The sequence below is a fragment of the Erythrolamprus reginae genome, chromosome 1, assembly GCF_031021105.1.
Source record: "Erythrolamprus reginae isolate rEryReg1 chromosome 1, rEryReg1.hap1, whole genome shotgun sequence".
NCBI lineage: Eukaryota > Metazoa > Chordata > Lepidosauria > Squamata > Dipsadidae > Erythrolamprus > Erythrolamprus reginae.
The window spans coordinates 105364995-105392526 of record NC_091950.1 but is presented as its reverse complement, the minus strand read 5'-3'; the positions used below and the strand labels follow the sequence as shown (position 1 = coordinate 105392526).

At 41.2% G+C, this 27532-nt stretch overlaps 1 protein-coding gene across 1 annotated transcript in view; it reads left to right on the top strand.

Annotated features, from left to right (window-relative positions):
• The window catches only part of NAT10 (N-acetyltransferase 10), a 47686-nt gene extending 27908 nt beyond the window's left edge, over positions 1-19778 (top strand). Inside the window, exons 18-29 of the mRNA XM_070761045.1 lie at positions 1269-1343; positions 3016-3132; positions 3441-3574; positions 4167-4215; positions 5696-5792; positions 8047-8157; positions 9235-9407; positions 13247-13366; positions 13641-13739; positions 14322-14395; positions 17280-17363; positions 18238-19778. Coding sequence (XP_070617146.1) covers positions 1269-1343; positions 3016-3132; positions 3441-3574; positions 4167-4215; positions 5696-5792; positions 8047-8157; positions 9235-9407; positions 13247-13366; positions 13641-13739; positions 14322-14395; positions 17280-17363; positions 18238-18328 — 1224 coding nt within the window. The 3' untranslated portion in view covers positions 18329-19778. The remainder of the gene's footprint in view (positions 1-1268; positions 1344-3015; positions 3133-3440; positions 3575-4166; positions 4216-5695; positions 5793-8046; positions 8158-9234; positions 9408-13246; positions 13367-13640; positions 13740-14321; positions 14396-17279; positions 17364-18237) is intronic.
• The last annotated feature ends 7754 nt before the right edge of the window (positions 19779-27532 follow it).

The following is a 27532-nucleotide window of genomic DNA, read 5'->3' as shown; positions in this document are numbered from 1 at the left end:
CCTAGTGTAGTGATGGTGAACCTATGGCACAGGTGCCACAGGTGGCACGCGGAGCCATATCTGCTGGCACGCGAGCCATTGCCCTAGTTCAGCTCTAGCGTGCATGTGTGTGCTGGCCATCTGATTTTTGTTTCGCACAGAGGCTCTGGGAGGGCATTTGTGGCTTCCAGAGAGCCTCCAGGGGGATGGGAGAGGACTTTTTACCCTCCCCGGCCTCCAGGGAGGCCTTTGGAACCTGGGAAGGGTGAAACACGAGCCTACTAAGCCCATCAGAAGTTGGGAAACAGGCCATTTCTGGCCTCCAGAGGGTCTCGGGAGGGGGGGGGGCAAAAGAAGCTGTTTTCGCCCTCCCCAGGCATTGAATTATGGGTATGGACACTCATGCTTGCACGATAATGCACGCACATATTCTTTTGGCACCTGAGGGAAAAAAGTTTGCCATTACTGACCTAGTGTATATACTGTAAGCAGAAGTGCTAAGTCTATAATTAAGGCAGTTGAGCTAAGAACCCGATCCATTGAACAAATTGGAGTTCTCTAAGGCTGATGCATTTTATCAGATTGCTGTCTCTTTGTTACTACTTACTGTATTTTTTTGACTATAAAACGCTTCCGACAATAAGACACACATTAGCTTTAGAGGAGGAAAAGAAGAAAAACAAAATCTGCTTCTGCCTCCCAGCATCCATCCGGTATTCATCTGATTAGTGTCCTTGGAGCAAACAGTCTGGTCAACTTTAGCGCGTTATCGCAGGCCCGGGACATGGCTCATCAGGGGTCCGCTCCATTGCGCCCACCACCAGTCTACTGAGCGGAGCTGCTGCCGCCACCAGGGAACACTGGCGTCTTAACTGCTGAGCAGCTGATTTGTGATTGGATTTGCCTCCTGGAATTCTGACAATCAGCTGTTGTAAGCGGCGGAGTTCATCGCTGCCGTGGCCCATGCACTGCAGCCCATTTGCCTTCACCTGTTTGCTGCCGCCCATTCGCCTTTGACCCTGATCGTTTGCTGTCAATCATTGACATATGGGCGGCAGTGGTAATCCCCGCCACCTATAATAGTTGATTGGTGCTGTACCAACTCTTCTCTCCCCTGCCACAATATTGGTTCTGTAAGACGCACAGACATTTACACCCACTTTGGGGGGAGGGGGTGCATCTTATAGTCCCAAAAATATGGTTGTAAGACTAAGTAATTAAAAAACTATTACTATTTAATACTTTCTCATTAAAAATCATTTATTTATTCCTCCCATTTTGATTAACAGTTCCAAGATCCTGATTTTGGTAGCCTTTCTGGTGGAAGAGTTGTGCGCATTGCAGTCCATCCTGATTACCAAGCGGTAAATTTATTTTAAATTTCACCAAAATATATCTCAGAGATAATTGATGAAACATTATTCTGGTTAAAATAGTCTGCGGAGAGGGGTGGCATACAAATCTAATAAATTATTATTATTATTATTATTATTATTATTATTATTATTATTATTATTATTATACGTAACTGACTGATTTGCAAGATTTGTTAAAACAAAGCTGAGGTTCATACTTAAATCTTAATTGATTTGTTTTTACATTATGAATACCATTCAGTTAATGTCAGTTTCCTTTTTCATTTTCTCCAATTTGAGCATGATTTGCCACTCTGTTTATATCTTCAGTCAATGTATCTTTGGATGCTAGCCCTTGGCCTAAATTGTTCATTGAACTACAAATATGTGCGTTGTTTCGACAAAATAACAACAGTCTAATTGTATTTATAAATCAGTTTTAGAGCAGGATAAATGTGGACTGCCTGCATTAGTTTACAGGTTTATTTTTCATGGTTCCTTTATTGTTAGATAAATGGACTTAAATGCTAAAAATTTAATTGCATAACATGAAATGGAAATCTACTTCTGTTTAGTCTGGAGATACATGTTTCCTTTTCCTCTTTGTTTTCTTTTAATATAATTTAACAATTTACAACTGAACTATATCAGCTACTATGGTGCTCTCAATGGGTATTGGAGAGACAGATTTATTAAGCTACGATTTATTACTGCAGAGATTAAAAAGGCTTTGTTTTAAGAAGGAAAAGAAAAAAGGTAATTATTAAAGGATTTTGATTGAGTGTTGTCATGAACTCAGTTTCATCTTCTAGTGACCAGACAGATAGATTTATCTCCACAACAGATAGTTAGTTGGGGGAAAGATCAGAAGCAATGTGAGAAACTATTATTTTACTGAAAGAGTAGTAGATACATAGAAACATAGAAGACTGACAGCAGAAAAAAGACCTCATGATCCATCTAGTTTGCCCTTATACTATTTCTTGTATTTTATCTTAGGATGGATATATGTTTATCCCAGGCATGTTTAAATTCAGTTACTGTGGATTTACCAACCACCTCTGCTGGAAGTTTGTTCCAAGGATCTACTACTCTTTCAGTAAAATAATATTTTCTCATGTTGCTTTAGATCTTTGCCCCAACTAACTTCAGATTGTGTCCCCTTGTTCTTGTGTTCATACTAGGGAACAAACGTCTAGCAGACGTGGTTGGTAAATCCACAGTAACTGAATTTAAACATCCCTGAGATAAACATATATCCATCCTAAGAATGGAGGAAATAGTATAAGGGCAGAATAGATGGACCACGAGGTCTTTTTCTGTCATCAATCTTCTATGTTTCTACAACACTTTGTCCCTAACTTGGTCTTTCAGTTTGCAAGCCTGATTGTACTCTTCCTCTTTCTTATAAGTCAGTGAATTAGGGATGTTTCAATTTGAGCTGCTTTTGAAATTATCTTGATGTTCTTGGCTTTAAAAATGCTGTAGCCCCTATTGCTTATTGCCAAGATCATCTTTACGTTCTATTACTATGCATACTCATGAAAGTCTGTTTTAAATAACGTCACAACAATTGATCGCCCTGTGCAATAACTGGTAAAATGGGAACATTTAAGAGTCAGAACCTTTTAAGCGCCTTCTTCTAATGCACTTTCTTCTAATTCTTTCTTCGTTTTGGTAGATGGGTTATGGTAGCCGAGCTTTGCATTTGCTCCAGATGTATTATGAAGGCAAATTTCCTTGTTTGGAAGAAAAGATTATTCGGAAGCCAAGAGAAATTGCTACTGTGAGCAGTGAGGTATGAAGTTTTCTATATGACTGGTGGTATCAAGTTGTCACAGAACTTCATTGGCATTCTTTAATTGCCAGCAGTAAATTAGCAAATTTCAAGCTTTTATATACCAATATAAATATAGTCTTCGGAGAGGGGCAGCATACAAATCTAATAAATTGAATTGAATTGAATTGAATAAAAGAGAATATTTGTAGCTCAAGGTTGAACTGTGGGGTCTGTGCTGGCTCTCTAGGCTTGGCTGTACCAAGGACCTCACAAGCTATTATTTGACTCTTCTTCCTCTTTTATTAAGCTGGTCTCCATTGTTTCAGGCTGTCAGCTTACTAGAGGAAACTGTGATGCCTCGGAAGGATTTGCCACCTCTGCTTCTCAAGCTGAGTGAGAGGCAGGCCGAGAATCTGGACTATCTTGGCGTCTCTTATGGCTTGACCCCAAGGCTTCTCAAGTAAGCATTTTGCTGTAAATGTGTGTTGCAGTGGAAAAGGTTTGTTTTTGTTGCTGCGTATCCGTGTAATTTTGCCAAATCTTACTGATGGATCCAACGAAGGGGAATGTTCTTTGGGATCCTTGCAACATATAGATTCTATGGAATGTGTGCGTTTTTTCCCCTTGTTCTGCAGTTTCTGTTGCAAACATGGTATTGCGTCGATTTTGTGTTGCAATGATTCTATTCGTTCAATTTTTCCAATCAAAACTATCTTTTTATTTCAGACGGCAAACTATTTAAAGCTTTTTTCATCACCAAAAGGTGACATTGTCCTCATGAGCAACTTTCCCATATGGCACTTCTGCTTGAGAGAAGAGAAATAAAGAGAATAAAATATTTATGTTTTGGAAGCTCTAGCTTGAGAAAGACAGTGTTACAGAGTGTCGGTTGAAAATGTTCAGTTTTTAAAGTAGGATAGACATGGCTTCTATTTTACCATATTGCTTGAGGATGTATTTCTAATACAGAATCCAGTATTTAAATTGGAAAAATAAGGAACAAACTTTTTCTTGTTCATGGATTAATTTTTATTGTTTTCTTTTCCTACTAGATTTTGGAAACGGGGTGGATTTGTGCCGGTCTATTTGAGACAAACTCCAGTAAGTTTTGTTTCATAGTCCAAGATTATAACACAACTCCTATGATTATTTCTTGAATATCAGGGAGGAGAGGAAATTCTGTTGGCAAATAATTTGTATTTTCTTTGTCAGAAAATGGCAGAGTGACTTTATTTTACTAGAAGGGTGGAATGAAAGCTAATGAGAGGAACAAACATGGATATAATCATACACTTGGGTGGTAGGATTATTGTGTATGTAGATCCATCAGGTTCAAGATGTTTCAAAGCTCCCCTGTTTATTTCATAGTTCAGAATATCAGAGTACATTTTTAATTAATCATTGTTTATGCTTATTTGTAGTAGTAGTAGTAAAATCTCACATTTGTACAAATTCAAAGTCTTATATAACAACCAGAAGCATGCCCTCAAGATTTTACAAGCCAGATTACAAGGTGGGGTGTGGTTTTTTGCCTTGAAATATGGTATTTTAAGAAAATAATGTATTAGTTATTTGATGCAAGTGTTCTTTATTTTGCTATTTATCATTCTTTAGCCCCATAAATCTCAGCCAAAGAACTCTCAATTCTTTTCCACCTATCCTTTTAACAATTAATGGAATAGCTTGCTTCCAGAAGTTGTGAATGCTCCAACACTGGAAGGTTTTTTAAGAAGATGCTGGATAACCATTTGTCTGAAGTAGTGTAGGGTTTCCTGCCTAAGCAGGGGGTTGGACTAGAAGATCTCCAAGGTCCCATCCAACTCTTGTTGTTGTTGTTATTGCTGTAGTTGTTATTTATTGACTGGTGGGATGTAGCTAAGGGGAAGTGCGTCATTCTTTTACTTTTGGGAAAAATATACTGTAGAAACGGTGATTCATTTATTTAGCAATAGAATTTAGACTTATAAACTGCTTTTAACAGCCCTCTCTAAGCGGTTTACAGAATCAGCATATTGCCCCCAACAATCTGGATCCTCATTTTACCCACCTTTGAAGGATAGAAGGCTGAGTCAATCTTGGAGCCAATGGTGAGATTTGAACTGCTGAACTGCAGCTAGCAATTAGCTGAAGTAGCCTGCAATGCTGCACTCTAACCATTGCGCCACCCCGGCTTAATTAGGCTTTAAGTGGTGGAGAAGGGACATAAGGCAGAGGCTGGATCATCATCTGCCAGATAGAAAAGAATAGAATAGAATGATTGATTGGACACACAAGGAATTTGTCTTGGTGCATATGCTCTCAGCATACATAAAAGAAAAAGATACATTTGGAGTAGGAATGATTTCTTAAGTTCCTTCCAAACCTTAAATTTAATTATAATACATGGGCTCTTAATTTAGTTCTTTTAATCAAAATATTTGGTTAACTTGGGGCAGTGATGTCTCAATTCTCTTGGCAAGGAGATATTCTCTCATCCCTGCTAATTGTATTTCTTTCGATAGAATAATACTTTAATTTAAACAAATAGTTGCTGTTTGTTGAAAACACAGTGTGCTAATAGCCCCAGTGGCTTTGTGTCTAGAATGATCTGACCGGGGAACACTCCTGCATTATGCTGAAGATGCTGAACGAAGAAGGAGAGAACACAGAGGAGAGCTGGCTCACTGCTTTCTGGAAAGGTGAGTTAATTAAGACACTTTGTGATTGATTTAACCAGCCCTTACATGCTTGGGAAAGCTTGAAAAAAAAAGGCACCATCTCCGTGGTACAACTTTGAAAGCTTCAATATAATGGGGAATGCTATTGTCTAACTTTTGACAATCCCAGATTTTACAATGGATTAGTTGCGTGTTTGTTTGTTTGGGGTTTTTTTGGATACATCTAAGTTTCTAATATAGGAGAATATTGGTAGCTCAGGGTTGACGTGAGCTTACTTCTCCGAGCTTCCTTCTTTCTTTCTTTCTTTCTTTCTTTCTTTCTTTCTTTCTTTCTTTCTTTCTTTCTTTCTTTCTTTCTTCCTTCCTTCCTTCCTTCCTTCCTTCCTTCCTTCCTTCCTTTCTGATGATGTTGCCTACGAGGGTTATCTGGAAAGGTTAGAGTTACAAGGCATGTAGTTCTCATGGGGAATGTTTGTGGGGGAAGTTGGTATTACCATCGTGTAGTGGGAAGCCAGCGGAAGAGAACGAGCAGTGCCAGAGGTCAGTAGATCATCAACTGGCATTGTAGTGAAAGTTACAGATGAGTCCTCATTCTCTTTCCCTCCAAGTGCAAAATATGCGCTGTAATATGCTACCTGAATGCTAAAGGCTGTGATAGGTGCCCAAGATTTGTGCACAATGGATGTCCAAGATTTTTCTCGCCGATTGCTGAGTTTTGAATTTTTGGCTGAAGGAGAATGGGTATGGTGCCACTGCATTGATTGATGATTGCTCTATGGAGTATGGTGATAAGACCAAATTTCATCTGCTGTCACTATGCAGTTGAGAAAAGCCTCACCTTCAATCTCGAAAGGGTCAAAAAATTCTCGGGCAGCATTGACTCTGTCAATTTTATGCACTTCAGTAAGCATCTTGGGCGCCCATCACAGCAGCGTTCATGCCCTTAGCATTCAGGTAGCGTATTACAGCGCGCACTTCGCACTTGGAGGGAAATGGAATGAAGATGCTCATCTCTAACCTTCACTACAATACCAGTCTACTGACCACTGGCACTGCTCATTCACTTCCGCTAGTTTCCCGCTACATGATAGTAATACCAACCTCCCTTGCAAACATTTCGTGCGAGAGCTACATGCCTTGTAACCTTACTTTCCAGACAAGTTTGGGAAATAAAACAACTACAAGAAAACAGACAAACCCTTATCCATGTTTCTCAACATTGCAGTTCTGTGGAATTCTGGGAGTTGTAATTCACACATCTTAAAATGGCTAAGGTTAAGAAATACAATGGTACTTCTACTTAAGAACGCCTCTACTTAAGAACCGGGTGTTCAAGATTTTTTTGCCTCTACTTAAGAACCATTTTCTGCTTAAGAACCGGAGCTGGGGAAAATCTTCTAGGAAATTTGAAAGCGGCACGAAGGCCCGGCCAGTTTCCTGCCATTCCCCCTTTAATCCCGGCCATTTGGGCTGCCAGAGGAGTCTTTTGGTGGCGCTTAAGGAGGCTTTGGCAGTCCAGAGTGAACGAAGCATTTTCTTTTCTCTGGGCACTTGGACAGGGAATAAATATTTATGGGATTTGTATGCCGCCCCAAGTCCACGGAGAGGGGCGGCATACAAATCCAGTAAGTAAGTAAGTAAGTAAGTAAGTAAGTAAGTAAGTAAGTAAGTAAGTAAGTAAACAAACAAAAACAAAAAACCCAAAATAATAAAATAAAATAAATCTCTGCCAGCGCCCAGAGAAAAGAAACACTCCCTTTGCTCTGGGCAGCCGAGGAGTCACCACAGCGAAGGAAAGGCGCCGGCTACAAAGCGAGCGAGCGAAGAGGGGAGCCCTTTAGCATGGGAAGGAAGAGGCAGCAGGTAGCAGCAGCAGCCAGTGTATGGAAAGCAGTGTATGGGAGGCAGCCTTGCATCGGGTGTATTGGAGACACGTACTCCACATCACCGCCTCAGAGTCCCTCTTTTTTTTTTAAGCCTTAAAGTTTTGGATTTTTTTGATTCCTCTCACCTCACCTTCTTCCTTCAGCAGCGACTCTCCTCCTCCTCTTCTTCCTCCTCCTTTTCCTCCCACCCAAATTCCAAACTTTTATTCCTTTCCTAATGGGTTTGCATATATTATTTGCTTTTACATTGATTCTTATGGGAAAAATTGCTTCTACTTAGGAACGTTTCTACTTAAGAACCTGGTCACGGAACGAATTAAGTTCTTAAGTAGAAGAACCACTGTACTGTGTTACATGACAGCCTCTTGTTTTTTCTCGTTGCTCTACAGATTTCAGGAGGAGATTCTTGTCTCTCTTGTCTTACAAGTTCAGCACTTTCTCCCCGTCATTAGCTTTGAATATATTACAAAACAGGAATGTCAAGCAACAGTCGCAACCCTGTAAGTATACACAAGCTCCTGACGGGGTACTTCATAAAGCAACTTAAACAAAACCCAGGAAAAAGGTGGATGGGCGTTGAATGGAGAATTTTCATAGATCTTCAGTTTGTTTCTAACAGGTTAAACATTTAAGGCCCGCTCTTTTTTTGGGAAATTGAGATCCACTTTTCATTTTCATTCTTCTTCAATTTTAAATGTACTCTTTTATCCTTGGCAATACATTTTAGTAACACTGATTTTGGCTATGCAAATATTTTTCAAAATAATTCATGCTGCTTAGGCATAACACACTAGGTTTTTTTGTCATATGAGAGTAACTCCTTGAAATCTCTTTCAAATTAGAAGTAACCATTAGTGGTTTTCTACTCCTTTATTCCATGCATGATACATTATCTTGTGTTCTCCCTCCCTAATATAACGCACAACTCAATATTATAAAAAAGTGTATACAGTAATCCCTCGCTACTTTGGTATTCATCTTTCGCGGATTCGCTACTTCACGGGTTTTTTTCAAAGGGGCCTTAAATCCATTAAAATTTTTAAATCCATTAAAATTTCATAAAATTCTTCTACAGTACTGTACTCTATTAAAGAAACTGGTAGGAAATCACATGTAGTTCCAGTTGAGAAACATTATAGAATGACTGTTTAATGCAAAGGGTGGGTTTTAAAAGTCCAAATACTTGTTAAATACATTAAAAAATATATTTCCTCTACTTCGCGGAAATTTGTTTTTCATGGGTGGTCTTGGAATGCATCCCCGGAGAAAAACGAGGGATCACTGTATAGATTAGCGGTGTCCAGGTTAATGTTCTTTAGGTGTGTTTCACTTTATCTCCCATAATTTCTACATGGCATAATAATCTATTTTCTGTGAATGGGTGCAGATGGCTAAATTCTACCCAAAGGATGGAGGCAGGCTGGTTGGGGATTATGAGAGCCAGTGATTAAGGCAAATGGAGTGATGCACATTGATTAGAATTAATGTACACACTGAGCTACTGATGATAGATGACTTCAGATCCTATTTTTGCATAACCGTTTATTTTTTCTTGTATTTATCGCCAATTTTCTCAGCTCTCAGCCGTAACGAATTATTAGCGGTCTTCATCCCTTATGACCTGAAGAGGCTAGAGATGTATTCAAGAAACATGGTGGACTATCACTTGATTATGGACATGATCCCAACTATTTCTAGAATGTACTTTCTCAACAAGTTTGGAGATATGCCTCTTTCTGCTACTCAGGCTGTATGTACTACCTATCTAACTACTGTTGAATTAATTGAATTCATTTCATTTGATGACCTTCCAATGGGTCTTCATTGATACTTTAATTTTTTCACTAGCATCTTTTTGCCCATGATATAAATGTTTCTAAAATGTGTGTTTCAATAAGCCCCAAATCTTTATTACGCATGTCACTTGATATTCTCTGGAATCCAGTGGTAGATTTTTGATGGTTTCCTAGTCAGAAACCTCTTGAGATGAAGTCTGATTAGCTTTGGAATCATAAGTACAACCAGACATTATTTGCAATCACAAACGTGTCCAGATTTTATTTAGGCCCGTCTCTAAACCAAGTAATTAAATCTCTAAGAAACCTGTGAGCTTAACTATCGACAGTATTCACTTGGACAGTAAATTATTGTGAGTAGTGATTCCTCTAGGGAGAGAGTTGGGGAAATGACTAGTAGTTGCTGGAGCCAAAAAAGCAAACACTAGACACACCAAAAGAGTAAGGATGTCAATTAAACTTATTCCCACCTTACTTTCGGGTCTTTGGGGGACCCAGGCTTAAAACAAAAACAACCTCTTTTGAAACTTACTGTTAGTCAATCAAACTATTAACTCAGGAAGTAAGATGTCAAGCAGTAGCAGTTAATATCATTTTACTCTTTCTCTTCCCAAGGGACAAGATTGGTTTGCCAGCCTCTGCTGAGGAAATGTAGGCAGTGCTTCTCCTTCACAAAAACTAGCTCCTTTTCATTCCACCTGCCCTGAATGGATCAGTTCTCTTCTAAAAAATGAGCTGGTTCAAGGCCAGGCTTTGCTGAAAGGGGGAGGGAGAGTTTTACAATTTTGAATAGAGGAGCCCAGAAGTGGTTTCTTTTGCTCTTAGCTTCCTCTCTGTTACCAGAATGCCTCTACCTTCAAACTACCATTTCTACTTCTACTCTCATCAGTGCAGCCTTTAAGATCAACAGGCACTGAGTGAGAAAATATTCAATCCCATAAAAAGACAGATGTTGTCCTTTCATCACATTGCTCCCTGCTCAGGCCTTGGAGAACTCTTTTTGCTTGGGCTTCTTCTCTCTACAATGACATGGGGTACATCATCTATATATATATATATATATATATATATATATATAGATTGTACATGTAGAAACATGTAAGAGAAGATATATATATATATATATATATATATATATATATATATATATATATATATATATATATATATATATATCTTCTCTTACATGTTTCTACATGTACAATCTTCTCTACAATCTACAATCTTCTACAATCTTCTCTTACATGTTTCTACCATTTTTGTCACAGTTATAGAAATTTCACTATTCCATGACATTACATATATATATATATATATTTTCACGGGTACAGGTATGACGGTCTTGGTATATTCGGGTTTCTTCCCGTGTAGGTTTTGGAAATTTCTGGCGACGTTTCGATGAGGTCTCACTCATCATCTTCAGGCTGGTGTTTCTGTCCTTTTTCTCAGGCGAAGACTGCGAGACCTGAGCTGCATTCCTTCTATAAATACTGGTGGCTGGGTGTGGTTTGATGGCTCAGTAATTGCCTGCTGTGTAGAAACTTCCTGGTGAGTCAGAGGGGTAACAATTGGGGTCGTTGATGTAGCTGAGGTATGCTGGTTAGTTAATGGTTGTAGATTAGGCGTGATGTCCTGTGTAGTTAGAACTTGTAGGCTGCTTGATTGACTCACCAGGAAGTTTCTACACAGCAGGCAATTACTGAGCCATCAAACCACACCCAGCCACCAGTATTTATAGAAGGAATGCAGCTCAGGTCTCGCAGTCTTCGCCTGAGAAAAAGGACAGAAACACCAGCCTGAAGATGATGAGTGAGACCTCATCGAAACGTCGCCAGAAATTTCCAAAACCTACACGGGAAGAAACCCGAATATACCAAGACCGTCATATATATATATATATATATATATATATATATATATATATATATATATATATATATATATATATATATATGTAATGTCATGGAATAGTGAAATTTCTATAACTGTGACAAAAATGGTAGAAACATGTAAGAGAAGATTGTAGACACCGTAGTTGTTAGCTGTCATTAAGTATTGGAACTGCTTTGGCTTAAGTCCAAATTATCACAATGCATGACTTGTCTGGTATTTGAAGTAGAAGGATGAGTAGATAAACTCTGGGGCTCAAAGGGAGCAAGCAGAAAACGAAGAATTGACTTGGCTAGATATGATTAGGACAGGGGTAGGAAAAGTTGTCTCTTCTATGACATGTGGACTTTAACTCCCAGAATTCCTGAGTCAGTCATGCTAGCTCAGGAATTCTGGGAATTGAAGTCCACATGCCATAGAAGAGACAACTTTGCCTCCCTCTGGACGAGGAAATAGCAAATATGGAGCTCTAGAAGAAAGGGCTTGTGGGCAGACAGAAATGTGGAGAAAACTGTACCTGCTATGTATGCAATAATGTGTTATGGGCCTTTGCAGTTGCCCTTCTGAGTTATATCTACAATTAGCACAGGGGCCCCCCAAGGCTGTGTACTCTCACCAATTCTCTTCTCTCTATACACTAATGACTGCATCTCAAACGATCCATCTGCTAAACTACTGAAGTTTGCAGATGATACAACAGTGATCGGACTCATTCGAGACAATGATGAATCCGCATACAGACGGGAAGTTGAACAACTATCCTTGTGGTGTGACCAGAACAATCTAGAACTGAACACACTCAAAACCGTAGAAATGGTGGTAGACTTTAAGAGAAACCCTTCCACCTCTCACAATACTAGACAACACAGTATCAATAGTAGAGACCTTCAAATTTCTAGGTTCTATCATATCTCAAGACCTAAAATGGTCACCTAACATCAAAAACATCATCAAAAAAGCACAACAAAGAATGTTCCTTCTGCGCCAGCTCAGGAAGCTCAAACTGCCCAAGGAGCTGCTGATACAGTTCTACAGAGGAATCATTGAGTCTGTCATCTGCACCTCTATAACTGTCTGGTTTGGTGCTGCAACCCAACAGGACCGACACAGACTTCAGAGGATAATCAGAACTGCAGAAAAAACAATTGCTGCCAACCTGCCTTCCATTGAGGACCTGTATACTGCACGAGTCAAAAAGAGGGCGGGTAAAATATTTACTGACCCCTCACATCCTGGACACAAATTGTTTCAACTCCTACCCTCAAAACGTAGCTACAGAGCACTGCACACCAAGACAACTAGACACAAGAACAGTTTTTTTCCGAACGCCATCATTCTACTAAACAAATAATTCCCTCAACACTGTCAGACTTTCTACTAAATCTGCACTTCTATTCTACTAGTTTTTCTCATCATTCCTATCACCCATTTCCTCCCATGTTGACTGTATGACTGTAACTTGTTGCTTATTTCCTAAGATTTTTATTAATATTGCTTCTCCATTGCTTATTTGACCCCTATGACAATCATTAAGTGTTGTACCACATGATTCTTGACAAATGTATATTTTATTTTATGTATGTTGAGAGCATCTGCACCAAGACAAATTCCTTGTGTGTCCAATCACACTTGGCCAATAAAAATTCTATTCTATTCTATTCTATCTATCTATCTACCTACCTACCTACCCACACATACATACATACATACATACCTATCTGATTTATAGGTTGCCCTTTTCCTCGTGGACTCAGGGCGGCTTACAGAGATAAAATATAGCAAAGATAAAAAATAATACAATATAGCTAAAACATTAAGAGAAATAGAATAGAATAGAATAAAACCCAGTATAAAAACAACCAATCCTCCCTCATTCATACTAGGAACCTTGTCTTTCGTCCAGGCTCTTCTTCTTGGAATTGGTCTCCAGCACAAATCCATGGACCAGTTGGAGAAAGAGATAGGGCTGCCTTGTAGCCAGTTAATGGGTCTCTTCAACAGGACCATCCGCAAAGTTGTTCAGGTAAAATGCCCTTTGGGGGCAGCATTTAACAGGATGAATGAATCCTATGCTGAAACACAATCCTCTTAAGCTTCTATTGCAGATTCTTTGTTGGTGAATGCCTTCGGTGTGTTTTGTAGTATGTGATATGCTTTTTTATATCAGTAGTGATTCTTAGAAATTCAATGGAGGGAAATTAGGAAATAAACAGGAATGATGTTTTGGGGATAGCACTATCCTCATGGACATATTTTGGGCAGAAAGGCGATCTGTTCCACCATTCTTTGTTCCTTAGTTTTTCAACAGTGTCCAGGAGAAAGCTGTAGAAGAGCAAATGGCGGTAATGAAAGAAGTTGTAATGGAGCCCACCCTGAAATCTTTAAATGAAGATTTGGTAATTATCTTTATATAAGCTTTTCAGTTATTGGTGTTAAGTATTTACAGTCTTCCTTCCCTTTGTATTTTTTTTTTTTTGCTACATCTAATGGAATCACAATATACAAATATTCATTCATTCATTCATTCATTCATTCATTCATTCATTCATTCATTCATTCATTCACCAATTAATACTGGAAATTGAGCAAACAAAACAGGTGCCTTCAAATCTAATTTTTGAGCATTCAGAAATGTCCAGTAGGTCACTTCTGAAGACAGATGCATTATCTTCTCCTTTCAATAACTTGGCTAATTTTTGCAATACCTGTACCTGTTCAGTTGACCAAGTATGTAAACGTATGATATTATCATGAGCAAAAGCTTGTTTTCCTGGGAATTCTACTTCCCACTTAGAATGAATAGGTGTACTATCTTATTTGAGATACATTAAGAAACAACAGGCTCTTTAGGATTAACATAGATCATTGATTACCGGTAGGTTTTTTTTTGTTGTTGTTTTGAGAGTTGTACTATGTGTATTCATTTTAAATAACCATGTACGGTGCCTGTTATTTTTAATGTGGATTTTCTGATGCAGGAAGAAGCAGCCAAAGAATTTCAAGAACAACACAAGAATGAGATTGGAAAGCTGAAAAACCTGGATCTTTCACAGTAATTTTTTTTTGTATTTCTCCTTCCCTTGTCCCTGTAACAAATGAATATCTTTAAGGAAATTTAAAACGATTTAAGCTATTTGGCCCAAACATTGGTGTCAGAAGTCCCCTCTGTAAATAGTTCCATAGTGAAACAAGGAATCTGTCTGAATTGTTTTCTCTCTCAGAAAAGAAAAAGACAAAATCTACCTTTATATATGGGCTTTCAAATCACCAGGCCTCTTCGGAGGCCTCAGGAAGGTTAAAATTCAGTGGTTTGCTTTGAAAGATATTTGTTTGGCTTCAATGAGCCAGAGAGTATCTCTGAAGCGTTTGTAGGTTTGGCCAAATCAGATGCGTATTATTGGTTTATAACATAAAAAGTAGGTCCCTTGGGTACTAATTGTAAGGGACGCCCTGGATTTATGCATTCTTTCCTTTTCCTTTTGATGCCTGACCTTCTGCTCCCACATTCCTTTAATAATGATTAAATGTTGAGTGTGACTGCTGTTCCCTAATTTTGGAGACTGGTATGGGATGGATGGTCCAATTTTATTTTTACTGGCATAAATATTTCAACCAAAGCTGAATAAATCACACTCTTTCAAAGGGCAGGTGCAATTTTGCATTTAGAGGATTTCTTCATCTTTAGGTAAATGGTCAAAGCAATGGAAACTGCAGTTTAATGTTTCCAAATGTAAAATAATGCACTTGAGGAAAAGGAATCCTCACTCTGAGTATTGTATTGGCAGTTCTGTGTTAGCAAATACTTCAGAAGAAAAGGATTTAGGGGTAGTGATTTCTGACAGTCTCAAAATGGGTGAACAGTGCAGTCAGGCGGTAGGGAAAGCAAGTAGGATGCTTGGCTGCATACCTAGAGGTATAACAAGCAGGAAGATGGAGATTATGATCCCGCTATATAGAATGCTGGTGAGACCACATTTGGAATACTGTGTTCAGTTCTGAAGACCTCACCTACAAAAAGATATTGACAAAATTGAACGGGTCCAAAGACGGGCTACAAGAATGGTGGAAGGTCTTAAGCATAAAACGTATCAGGAAAGACTTAATGAACTCAATCTGTATAGTCTGGGGGACAGAAGGAAAAGGGGGGACATGATCGAAACATTTAAATATATTAAAGCAAGGTTCGACAAACCCAGGCGCCTGGTCGCCAGTGGCGCCTAGAAAATGTTGTCTGGCGCCTGGGCAGGGCGCTGCGGTGCCTCTGACCTCTCCGCTCCTGCCCGATGCCGCGGTTTCTGGCGCTCTCCTGCTGGGTCCCAAAGAAGGCAGGCAGGAAGGAGAGCTCCATTCTTCGCGCCTTTTTCCCGCCTTCCTTCTTTGGGGCTCAGCAGGAGAGCGCCAGAAACCGCGGCATCGAGCAGGAACCGGGAGGTCGGAGGCACCGGCACGGCAGCGCCCGCCCAGCTGAAGGTTCCCTGTCGTCATCGGCAAGTGTCCTTTGGGGCCCGGCGGGAGGGCACTGGCGGTGGGAGCGGGGGGGGGGGCCGCGGCTGCAGCGGCACAGGCAGTCGCGGGGAGATGGCGGGGGGAGCGGGGGGCGGCTAAAGCGGCCCCGGGCACCGTTCCCTGTACGCTTTTCCAGGGGCGCGCAGGGAGCCGCGGCCACCCGCCCGCCTACCGGATTTCCCTCCGCGCGGCTGGGGAGGTGGATTCGCCGCCCCCGCCAGCCCGATCTCCCTCCAGTGGCTGGTGACGTAGTTCTACCGCCCTCGCCAGCCTGATCTCCCTCCGTGGGGGGGGTGGGGGGCGACGAACCGACGACCGGGGGCTGTCCGTCCGTGTTGGGTGGTGCAGGGCAGGCACAGGCAGCCCCAGGGGAGAACAAGGGAGGGAGAGAAAGGAAAGAGAGAGTAAGGGAGGGAGAGAAAATTGAATGAAGGAGGGAGAGAAAGAAAGAGTAAGAAGCAGAAAGGATAGAGAAAAAGGAAGAGAAAGGGAGGGGGAGAAAGGAAAGAGGGAGGAAGGGGGGGAGAGAAAATTGAATGAAGGAGGGAGAGAAAGAAAGAGTAAGAAGTAGAAAGGATAGAGAAAAAGGAAGAGAAAGGGAGGGGGAGAAAGGAAAGAGGGAGGAAGGGGGAGAGAAAGAAGATATGAAGGAGGGAGAAAAAGAAAGAGAGATAGGAAGGAAAGAGGGAGAGAAAGGAATGAGAGAGAAAGGGAGGGAGAGAAAGGGAATGAAAGAGGGAGAAGGGGTGAGAGATAGAAAGGATAGACAGAAAGGGAGAGAAAGGAAAGAGAGAAAGGGAGGGAGAGGAAGGAAAGAGATGAGAGAGGAAGGAGGAGACAGAGGGGGTGAAAGCGATGTCAGGTGGAGACTCGGCAAAAAACCAAGTTTGCTTAAAAAAAATTCTGGCTCCTAAATTTTTTGGCTGGCTCCTAGATTCTGAACAACTTTGTCGACCCCTGTATTAAAGGGTTAAATAGGGTTCAGGATTGAAGTGTTTTTAACAGGAAAGTGAACACAAGAACAAGGCGACACAATCTGAAGTTAGTTGGGGGAAACATCAAAAGCAAGATGAGAAAATATTATTTTACTGAAAGAGTAGTAGATCCTTGGAACAAACTTCCAGCAGACGTGGTAGATAAATCCACAGTAACTGAATTTAAACATGCCTGGGATAAACATATATCCATCCTAAGATAAAATACAGAAAATAGTATAAGGGCAGACTAGATGGACCATGAGGTCTTTTTCTGCCGTCAGACTTCTATGTTTCTATGTTTCTATGGGGTTTTTTTTCAGCTGAGCCAATCAGATTGTGCTTTTGAGGGCTAGATATGATGTTTGCACAGAACTTTGATGTGTTAGTATGGCAGAGGTCGTTATTTTCTGACCAGGTTGACCTTATGTTTAGATTGTTTTTCTTTTCACTTAGATACATTATCCGAGGGGACGATGAAGAATGGAACGAAGTGCTGAGTAAAGCAGGACAGGATGCCTCTGTAGTCACCCTGAAGAGGTTAGTGTTGGGGCACTCACATATCTCAGAGGCCTATTAGAGCAATAGCACTTGTATATCGCTTCACGGTACTTTTACAGCCCTCTCTAAGCGGTTTACAAAGTCAGCATCTTGCCCCCAATAATCTGGGTCCTCATTTTACTCACCTCGGCAGGATGGAAGGCTGAGTCAACCTTGAGCTGGTGAGAATTTAACTGCTGAACTGCTGGCAGCCGGCAATCAGCAGAAGTAGCGTGCAGTACTACATTCTAACAACTAAGTCACAACAGTTCTTATCTACTACAAGTAGTCCTTGATTTATGGCTATTCACAACTGTGTTAAATTATGACGGTGTGATATGACTGTATGTATGTTTTTTATATTGGGGTTTTTAGATTTTTTAAATGTACAATTGCTATTTTAGATTTTAAATAATTAGATTTGTCAATACATATTGTTCTTTATCACTGTTGTGAGCCGCCCCGAGTCTGCGGAGAGGGGCGGCATACAAATCTAATTAATAATAATAATAATAATAATTATTATTATTATTATTATTATTATTATTATTATTATTTATGATTGGATCTTGTACTTATAGCTGTTCTTGGATCTCCACAATTACATAAATCACTTACTGACTGTGGCGAAAATGGTCATAAAACTGCATTGCTTAGCAGCAGCAGTGTTGGTGCCAGTTGTGTCATAAATCAAGGACTACCTGTAGCATTCTATGAAATTAGCAAAACAGTCTTACCATTGACCAGCGCTTGGCTGTTGAGAGGAATGCAGATATTACCTCACCAGCAGAAAGTTAGTTTTTAAAGTTAGCTTTAGCGATACTTTGGCCCCAATGTATGTATATTATAATCTGTGTATTATATTCTACCTTAGTGACAAGAAGAGAAAATCAGAAGTCACCGTAGAACCAAGACAGGAGAAGAAATTTAGGAAAAAAAACCCAAAGCTGAAGTTGAAGAAATGATTAAAAGGAGGGAAAGCCTCCATCAGATGGACTTGGACTTTCTCTGTTGTGAAACCCCGATGTTGTTTGCCAAGCAAATGAGTTGAAACTATGAGGAAACTTTACCATAGGACTGGAAAAGCCACCAGGACTTTTTTATTATTATTGTTGCTTAACATAAAAGCAGCCTTCAAGCAACACCATTTGGAAGATATTTTTATTGCTGCCAGCTCAGCATTTGTGTTTCATTAAAAGAGACTGCAGAGCAGCAAACTGGATTATTACCAGGAATTGTGACTTCAATATTGCCTTGGTGGTTTCTCTCTCGTTCTCTCTCTCTTGTACGCTGTCTCTCTCTTGTTCTTTCTCTGTCTCTCAATTGTTTATTCACTCATTATTGTTTCTCTGTCTATCTCTATCTTCCTGCCTGCCTGCCTGCCTGCCTACCTACCTACCTACCTACCTACCTACTGTTCTGTCGGGCTCTCTGGTAGAATCCTCCCAAAAATTCACAGGTACAAATTTCAGACACACACACGTTTGAAAATTCAAAACAATGTTCTTTATAATGAAAATTCACTTAAACTAAGCCCTCTTTTGGTATAGCAAAGAGCACTTGTCTCTAAACAAACTGGTAATTTATACAAGTCCCTTATCAGTCCTGTGATACTTAGCTTGCAGCTGTGAGGCAATTCAAAGTCCTTCTTTCACAAAGTGAAAAACACTTTGCTCTGGTTTAGTTTCAAAGCAGGGAAAAATCAGCACACAAAAAGTCAAAGTCAGTAAAGCAGTCATGAAACACAACAAACGATCAGATAATCCTCCACAATGGCCAAACCCACAGGCTGCTATTTATAGCAGCCTCACTAATTACAACAGCCCAACCCAACCACAGGTGGCCTCATTTTCTTTGATAATAATCTCTCAGTTGTTGATGCCTATGCATCGCTCTCCGCATGCGTGGCTGTATCATTAACTCTTGTTCTGAATCCAAGGAGGAGCTAGATAATTGATCTCCTTCTGAGCTGTCTGCCACACTCTCCTCCTCCCTGTCACTCATGTTTTCTTGGTCAGAGGAGCCTTCATCATCAGATTCCACCGGGGGCAAAACAGGCCTGCAGCATGTGGATGTCTCCCCCACATCCACAGTCCTTGGGGCAGGAGCTGGGCCAGAGCTAACCACAACGCCTACCTACCTTATCTATCTATCTATCTATCTATCTATCTATCTATCTATCTATCTATCTATCTATCTATCTATCATCTATCTATCTAACATCCATGTGCCTATGAAGATTTTCCCTTTGAGTTCCTATTGGTGATTTGAAGAGAAGCTGGTATTCAATGTTAACCTGTGTTTTTTAAAAAATCAGAATGGAATTAAAAAGCATTCCATGTTATTTTACACTGCTAAAAGTACTTTAGATGCTTGCCACTCATTTTTATTGGTGATAAAGTTACTGGTCTGAAAGTTTTGCTTACTGTTTTTATGCTTGGAGTCAATTCTTTTACGCCATAAGTGGTTATGATGTGGGCATTTGAGCCAGTTAAATTGACTTTGTGATTATATCAGGGCTCAGATCTTCCACCCGTAAGAGAACAAGTAGGGTTAGGTGATTGTCTGAGACTCAACTTTTCACACACTGTCTGTTGCAGAGAGAGATTAAGTGTGCAGACCCAAGTGCTGCTTCAGAATGTTGTGCTATGTAAACCTCCAGTACAGTCTTTTCATCATTAGGACTCTGAACATTAACTGGAAAGTATTTCAGTGCCATTTGATGGAATTTCAAAAGTTCAGAATATTGAATAGTGTGTGATTTAAGTGGCACACTCTATTTCAGTGATGGTGAACCTTTTTTTCCCTCGGATGCTGAAAGCATGTGGACACGTGTCAGCGTGCATGCATGAGTGCCCACACCCATAATTCAAAGCCTGGGGAGGGTGAAAACAACTTCCCCTTCACCACAGAGGCCCTCTGGAGGCCGGAAATGACCTGTTTCCCAACTTCTGGTGGACCCAGTAGGCTCTCTCCCCAAGCTCCAAAGCTTTCCTGGAGCCGGGGAAGGATAAAACACTCTCCCCTATCCCCCGGAGGCTCTCTGGAAGCCAAAAACACCCTCCAAGAGCCTCTGTATGAGCCAAAAATCAGCTGGCTGGCACACACATGAAGATTGGAGCTGAGCTAGGGCAACTGCTTGCATGCCAGCAGATACGGCTTCGTGTGCCACCTGTAGCACCCATGCCATAGGTTTGCCATCACTGCTCTATTTCCATGGCTGCGTTCCTTCCCCATGGATGTTCTTCCTTCTTGTGCAACCTACTTTCTTAGTAAATATTGCAATCTTGTATTAAACTGACTTTATGTGATTTTCTTTACTGAGCTTATGGAGATTCATCTTATGGATCGTGAGCTCTCTCGCTCTCTGTTATTGTTGGCTAGCTCGATAGGAACTCTGCCTTATTCCCTTACGTATTTAAAGCTTACTCTGCAACTTATTTTACCTTGGATTGAGCTACTTTTGCGTGGCCTTGATCATTTCGAGTTTGAGGTCTGGCCGGCCAACGGTGAACAGTTGATTTGTCAAAAGATTAGGGATGACGGCAGCCTTCAAGCGATCCCAACCCTGAACCGGAGTTCCAACTATGCTAGAACTCCAGCACAAAGATTATGTTGCAGCTCCTTGTGCAACTCTAGGCAGCGTGACAAGGAGATTTTTCTTCCTGCGGGCTTTGGGGGGGGGGGGAAGAGTATTTTGAGACTGGGAGGAGAAATTAAGTAATTTTAGGGTTTCCAGAAGTGCCAACATCTCACCCGTTCTGCATAGTGCCTGCCATGCCTTCTTCCAGATGTTTTCTTCTGTCTTCTGACCAAGTTTCTGTTTTCTTGACTCATTTTTTTTTTTGGTACTAAATATCATCCAAAACTCACGAGCTGTTTGGAGGATTTTACTCAAACAATCTAAAAATAAAGTTGTCTTTGGGCAAAGTCCAGGGTTTTATGGAAAACGCTGATCCCTTGTTCTTGTTTTTTGTTGGCTTGTTTTGGCCCCATCTTGTCAGGGTTCACCTGGTGACTTTGTTGCTAAAGGGAATGAAGGCAGCTTTGAATGCGGCTCAGATTCCGGCCGATTGGAAAAAATTCCAGCCAGGGAGCAAGTAGGGCAGAGAGAGCGAGAGATGCCTGGGTGGAATTTTCAGAGCAGCTGCCAGTCACCGCAGTCACAGATAGATGCCTTAGTGATCTAAGTCAGCCTTTTTATAAGGGGTTTCGTTCATTCAGGTCTGTCGGGTTGAATCTCTGGCGGTAGTGGAACAGCAGCGGGAGGTAAAGGAGCTTGTGCTGGGGGCCTTGTGACTCAGGCTGCCCTAATGCAATTTGAGTCCAAGGTAGCAAGAGTTTTAAATTGCTTCCAAATGCATCCATTAGCCTGTAGAGAGTATAAGGACAGACGTCTTGTTTTAGTGATTCCGTAACTGCCTGCCTGCTCAGACCAGTAGGAGGTCTCTCTCTTGGCACATCCTGCATATAAACAGTAGGTTAGAAACGTCCACTGTTAGATTGACTTAATAGAATAAAATAGAATATAAAATAAAGAATAAAGTAAAGGATAGAATATAGAATATAGACTAGAACAGTGATGGCGAACCTTTTTTCCATCAGGTGCCAAAAGAGTGCGCGCACATGCTATTAATTCAATGCCTGGGGAGGGCGAAAATAGCTTCCTCCATCCCCCCAGAGGCCCTCTGGAGGCTGGAAATAGCCTGTTTCTCAACTTCTGGTGGGCCCAGTAGGCTCATGTTTCGCCCTCCCCAGGCTCCAAAGGCTTCCCTGGAGCTGGAGGAGGGTAAAATGCCCTCTCCCCTCCTGAGGCTCTGTGGAAGCCAAAAACACCATCCCAGAGCTTCTGTACGAGTAAAAAATCAGCTGGCCAGCACACGCATGCTGGAGGTGAGCTAGGGCAACAGCTCGTGTGCCAGCAGATATGGCTCCGTTTGCCATCACTGGACTAGAACATAGAATATAGAATACAGTATAGAATAAAAAAAAGTAGAACATAGAGTATAGATTAGAGAATAGAATAAAATAGAATATAACAGTGATGGCAAACCTATGGCACACATGCCCCCTAGGGCAGCGTTTCCCAACCTTGGCAACTTGAAGATACTTGGGACTTCAACTCCCAGAATGCTGGCTGGGGAATTCTGAGAGTTGAAGTCCAGATATCTTCAAATTGTCAAGGTTGGGAAATACTGCCCTAGGGCACCCGAAGCCATATCTGAGATCATGCAGGGTGTTGCCCCATGTCAGTTCCAGCATGCATACGCACTCTGTCCAGCTAATTTTTGGCCTCTTTGTCTGTTTTCATTCTCCCCAGGCTTCAGGAAAGCCTCCGAACCCTGGGATGGCAAAAAAGAGCCCAACGGGCCTAGCGGAACTCTGGAGGTTTCAGTGAGGCCTATGTGCATGCACAGGGGACAGCGTGGGGGTTGTTCTCATGCGTGTGAAGGAGGGCATTGCACTATGGGGTTTTAAATTAACTTAAATATTAGATTTGTTTACATTGTATTATTATTGCTGTGAGCCGCCCCAAGTCTGCGGAGAGGGGCGGCATACAAATCTGATTAATAAATAAATAAATGTTATGCAACAACAATGTTGTTTGAATGGGTATGATTGATCTTTAATATAATTAATGATTTTAGAGTAGTTTATTTAGTTTTACTTAATTGGATTTTGCATATTGTATTTTCTTTTTTATATGTTGTAAGCTGCCCCGAGTCTTCGGAGAGGGGTGGCATAAAGATCAAATGAATTAATTAATGAATTAATGTTGGCAACGCGTGAACGCTATTGTGTACGAATGTACCCTTTTGGCATTTTCCCCATTGACTTTGCCTGTCAGAATCTCAGTTGACCTCCAAACATTGTATCGACTCCGCAAAATACGCTAGCTCTACATGCTTAATTGTATATGCTTTGGCTCTGTATCCGTTTTGCCTTCTGAACAAATTATTATTCAAGGAGACTGTCATCTTGACATCACGAAGTCCTAGAAGATGACTTAGAATGGATTGATCTCAGAATAGTGTGGGAAAGCAGTGCATTATAAATAAAAAAGGAACACTGTGGAACCCGTCAATGAGGGGTTTCAAATCTGAGCACATAGTACAGACGACCTTTTCAAAATTGACCGTAATTGGTATGTGGCTCCAGCTACAGTAAATTGGGAAAACAGCTTGTATTCTTTCAAATGCTAGAAAATTAGTCTGTAGTTAGAACCTGATTTATTCTTTGGTTTTGTCCTACACTTCCTCAGGAATGAAATAAAACATTTGAAAAAGTAACTTAAGACTTTAAGGACAAAATCATTTGAGAATAAAATTCTGGCAAAGTACAGAGACCCCTGTCGTGCAAGTACAGAAGTAGAAGCAATACTGTATTTGTTTTAGCCAACAATTTTAGTCAACAATATTGATGAGAGGGTAATCTATTATGACAAATTATGGATATAAATCTATAAGCACTAGAGCAATGGCTACTTAATGGGTCTCTTTTAGTAGTGCGAGTTCAATAATTGCATTCAACGTCAGGTTGCAAATACACAAGGGTCGAAGTTGTGACATCGCTGCACGTGTGTCCCTTTTTACATACATTTGGTTCACAGCGATGCTTGATTTTTCAAGCATACTTCATTAGGAGTTCGCCCTATTGTCTGTTTATGTCCTTAATGTGTCTGCTATGAAATAGATATCTATAGAATGTTCATGCACAATATTTAAAATCTGCCTGAAAAGAGACTTGCCTTTCTCCTGAATTTACTGCTGGGACCCTAACCCTTCATGGACTTATTTGGCAAGGCTTTGCCAGCAGAAGGAATGTCCTAAAACAGGAGTCCCCAATCTCTGATGCCCTCAAACAGGGGCTCCAATTTCTGGGCAGCAGCTCACTACTGGGTTGTCTCCTATTTGGAATTGGGCCTGCAGGAGCAGCTTGGAGAAGCAGATCGGTGGGCGCCCAGTGTGCAAGTGGACCTCTTTGCATACCAGCCCTCGATTTGTGTAAGAGTTGCATGTGTGTCGCACACCAGTCCCTCTTTTCCCCTTTCCAGTTCCCCTTTTCCTCCTTCCCCCAAGCCGGGCCACAAAGGTTGGAGACCACTGTCCTAAAAGGTTCCCTATATTTGTTTGTTTGTTTTGTCATGTACGTATTGATAGTATACAAAGATATAACAATGTTTATATTTGTCTTTCGCAAACTACTTAAGACCCACCTATATCGCCAGGCATGGGGGAATTGAGACATCTCCCCCAGGCTTTTTAAAGCTTTATGTGTGGAATGCGTGTGTTGCATGGTTTTTAAATGAGGGGTTTTTAGATGGTTTTTTAATATTAGATTTGTTTACATTGTCACACTGTTTTATTATTGTTGGGAGCCGCCCCGAGTCTTTGGAGAGGGGCGGCATACAAATCTAATAAATTATTATTATTATTATTATTATTATTATTATTATTATTATTATTATTATTATATACATGATACTAGTAAAAGAGAAACAATAGGACAGGGGACGGAAGTTACACTGGTGCACTTATGTACGTCCCTTACTGACCCCTTAGGAATAGGGAGAGGTCAAGAGTGGATAGTCTAAGGGTAACGTTTTGGGGGTTAGGTGATGATACTACAGAGTCTGGTAGTGAGTTCCATGCATCAACTACTTGGTTACCAAAGTCATATTTCCTGCAGTCAAGTTTAGAGTGGTTTACTTTAAGTTTGTATCTGATGTGCGCTCGTGTGTTGTGGTTGAAACTGAAGTCGTCGTTGACTGGAAGGACGTTGTAGCAGATGATTTTATGGGCTATGCTTAGGTCATGGATTGGGGTTAACCCATACTGGACTCTCCTTCCAGAGCATCGAGAAGACCAATCAGGTAGGTACAACGGTTCTTCTAAACTTTCTAAACCTAGGATTGTAAGTCTAACTGCGTAGGGTATCCTGTTGCGAGTGGAGGAGTGGAGGGCTCTTCTAGTAAAGTATCTCTGGACATTTTCTAGAGTGTTTTGTGTCTGAAATGTGATGTGGGTTCCAGACAGATGAGCTATATTCAAGGATTGGTCTGGCTGTGCGTGCTAAGAAGCCTTTCAAGACCCTAGTCGCCTCATGGCATTTTTCTTTCTTTCTGCAATGATCGCTTCTTCAAAAAGGTTAGCTTTTGAATATTAAAGATCGCGTGCCCAGGTGAGGCCGTTATCTGCATCCAGTGCATCTTTGAAGGAAGGAAAGACCAAGGAACTGGCCAATTCCCCTTGTGGGTCTGAGCAAACATGCTGTGATTTTGAAGACAACGACAAAGCTACATAGGACTCTACAGTTCCCTGTAGGGGGAAATAAATGGTATGACCTAGTTGTCAGGTGTGATTGTGCCTCTATTGCAGAAATAACTCGAATGGTTCTGACAGCTGGCGGCACCTATCTTGCTGGCTGGGAAAGAGCTTTGTCAGAAAGAGTGTGTACTGCAGAATGGATATTGCTAAGTTGAAGGCTGTATAGTTGAGAGATCCTGATCTGTAGCTGGAGCAAAGCATCTGGTAAAACCTCTGAAAATATGATATTATTTGTTCAGCCTTTCACTCTGTGATAGAAAGCTCAGTTATTCGAAGTGGAGATTGGGTAAAAACAATGCTTTTCATACCAGCTTTATATCTGGAACTTGCTTCTGCTAAATTGCCCAATTGATTGGTGCATGCCCAACTATCCTCCACCCTAATCCATTGAACACGAGCAAGGATAACTGGATCTCACCCAATGAAACATGCACAAATCAGTCACTCGTTGGGTCATTTGGGACAGGGGCCTCCAACCTGGACAATTTTAAGCCTGGCGGACATCAACTCCCAGAATTCTCCAGATTCTTAAATCAAGGGTCTCCAACCTGGGCAATTTTAAGCCTGGCGGACGTCAACTCCCAGAATTCTCCAGATTCTTAAATCAAGGGTCTCCAACCTGGGCAATTTTAAGCCTGGTGGACTTCCAACTCCCAGAATTCCCCAGATTCTTAAATCAAGGGTCTCCAACCTGGGCAATTTTAAGCCTGGTGGACGTCAACTCCCAGAATTCTCCAGATTCTTAAATCAAGGGTCTCCAACCTGGGCAATTTTAAGCCTGGCGGACATCAACTCCCAGAATTCTCCAGATTCTTAAATCAAGGGTCTCCAACCTGGGCAATTTTAAGCCTGGTGGACTTCCAACTCCCAGAATTCTCCAGATTCTTAAATCAAGGGTCTCCAACCTGGGCAATTTTAAGCCTGGCGGACATCAACTCCCAGAATTCTCCAGATTCTTAAATCAAGGGTCTCCAACCTGGGCAATTTTAAGCCTGGTGGACTTCCAACTCCCAGAATTCTCCAGATTCTTAAATCAAGGGTCTCCAACCTGGGCAATTTTAAGCCTGGCGGACATCAACTCCCAGAATTCTCCAGATTCTTAAATCAAGGGTCTCCAACCTGGGCAATTTTAAGCCTGGTGGACTTCCAACTCCCAGAATTCTCCAGATTCTTAAATCAAGGGTCTCCAACCTGGGCAATTTTAAGCCTGGTGGACGTCAACTCCCAGAATTCTCCAGATTCTTAAATCAAGGGTCTCCAACCTGAGCAAATTTAAGCCTGGTGGACGTCAACTCCCAGAATTCTCCAGATTCTTAAATCAAGGGCCTCCAACCTGGGCAATTTTAAGCCTGGTGGACGTCAACTCCCAGAATTCTCCAGATTCTTAAATCAAGGGTCTCCAACCTGGGCAATTTTAAGCCTGGTGGACGTCAACTCCCAGAATTCTCCAGATTCTTAAATCAAGGGTCTCCAACCTGAGCAACTTTAAGCCTGGTGGACTTCCAACTCCCAGAATTCCCCAGCTTGGGAATTCTGGGAGTTGGATGTCCACCAGGCTTAATGTTGCCCAGCTTGGAGACACCTGATTTAAGAAGCACTAAATGGCAATGCCATGCTTTTTGTACCTTCACAAAAATGCACATCGACAGCTTTCACATTAACTTTTACTAGTTAAGGTGTGATACAGGAAAGTCTTTTCTTCATTGCTTAATAGGAAACTTCTTTAATGGCAACAAGGCCGATCTGTGCGAATTATCTTTCCCTTCCACAGGTCCCAAAGCAGATTCTCCCTTGATGCTATTAGCAGGGTGATATTTGCTAGCACTTCCACTATGAGAGTCC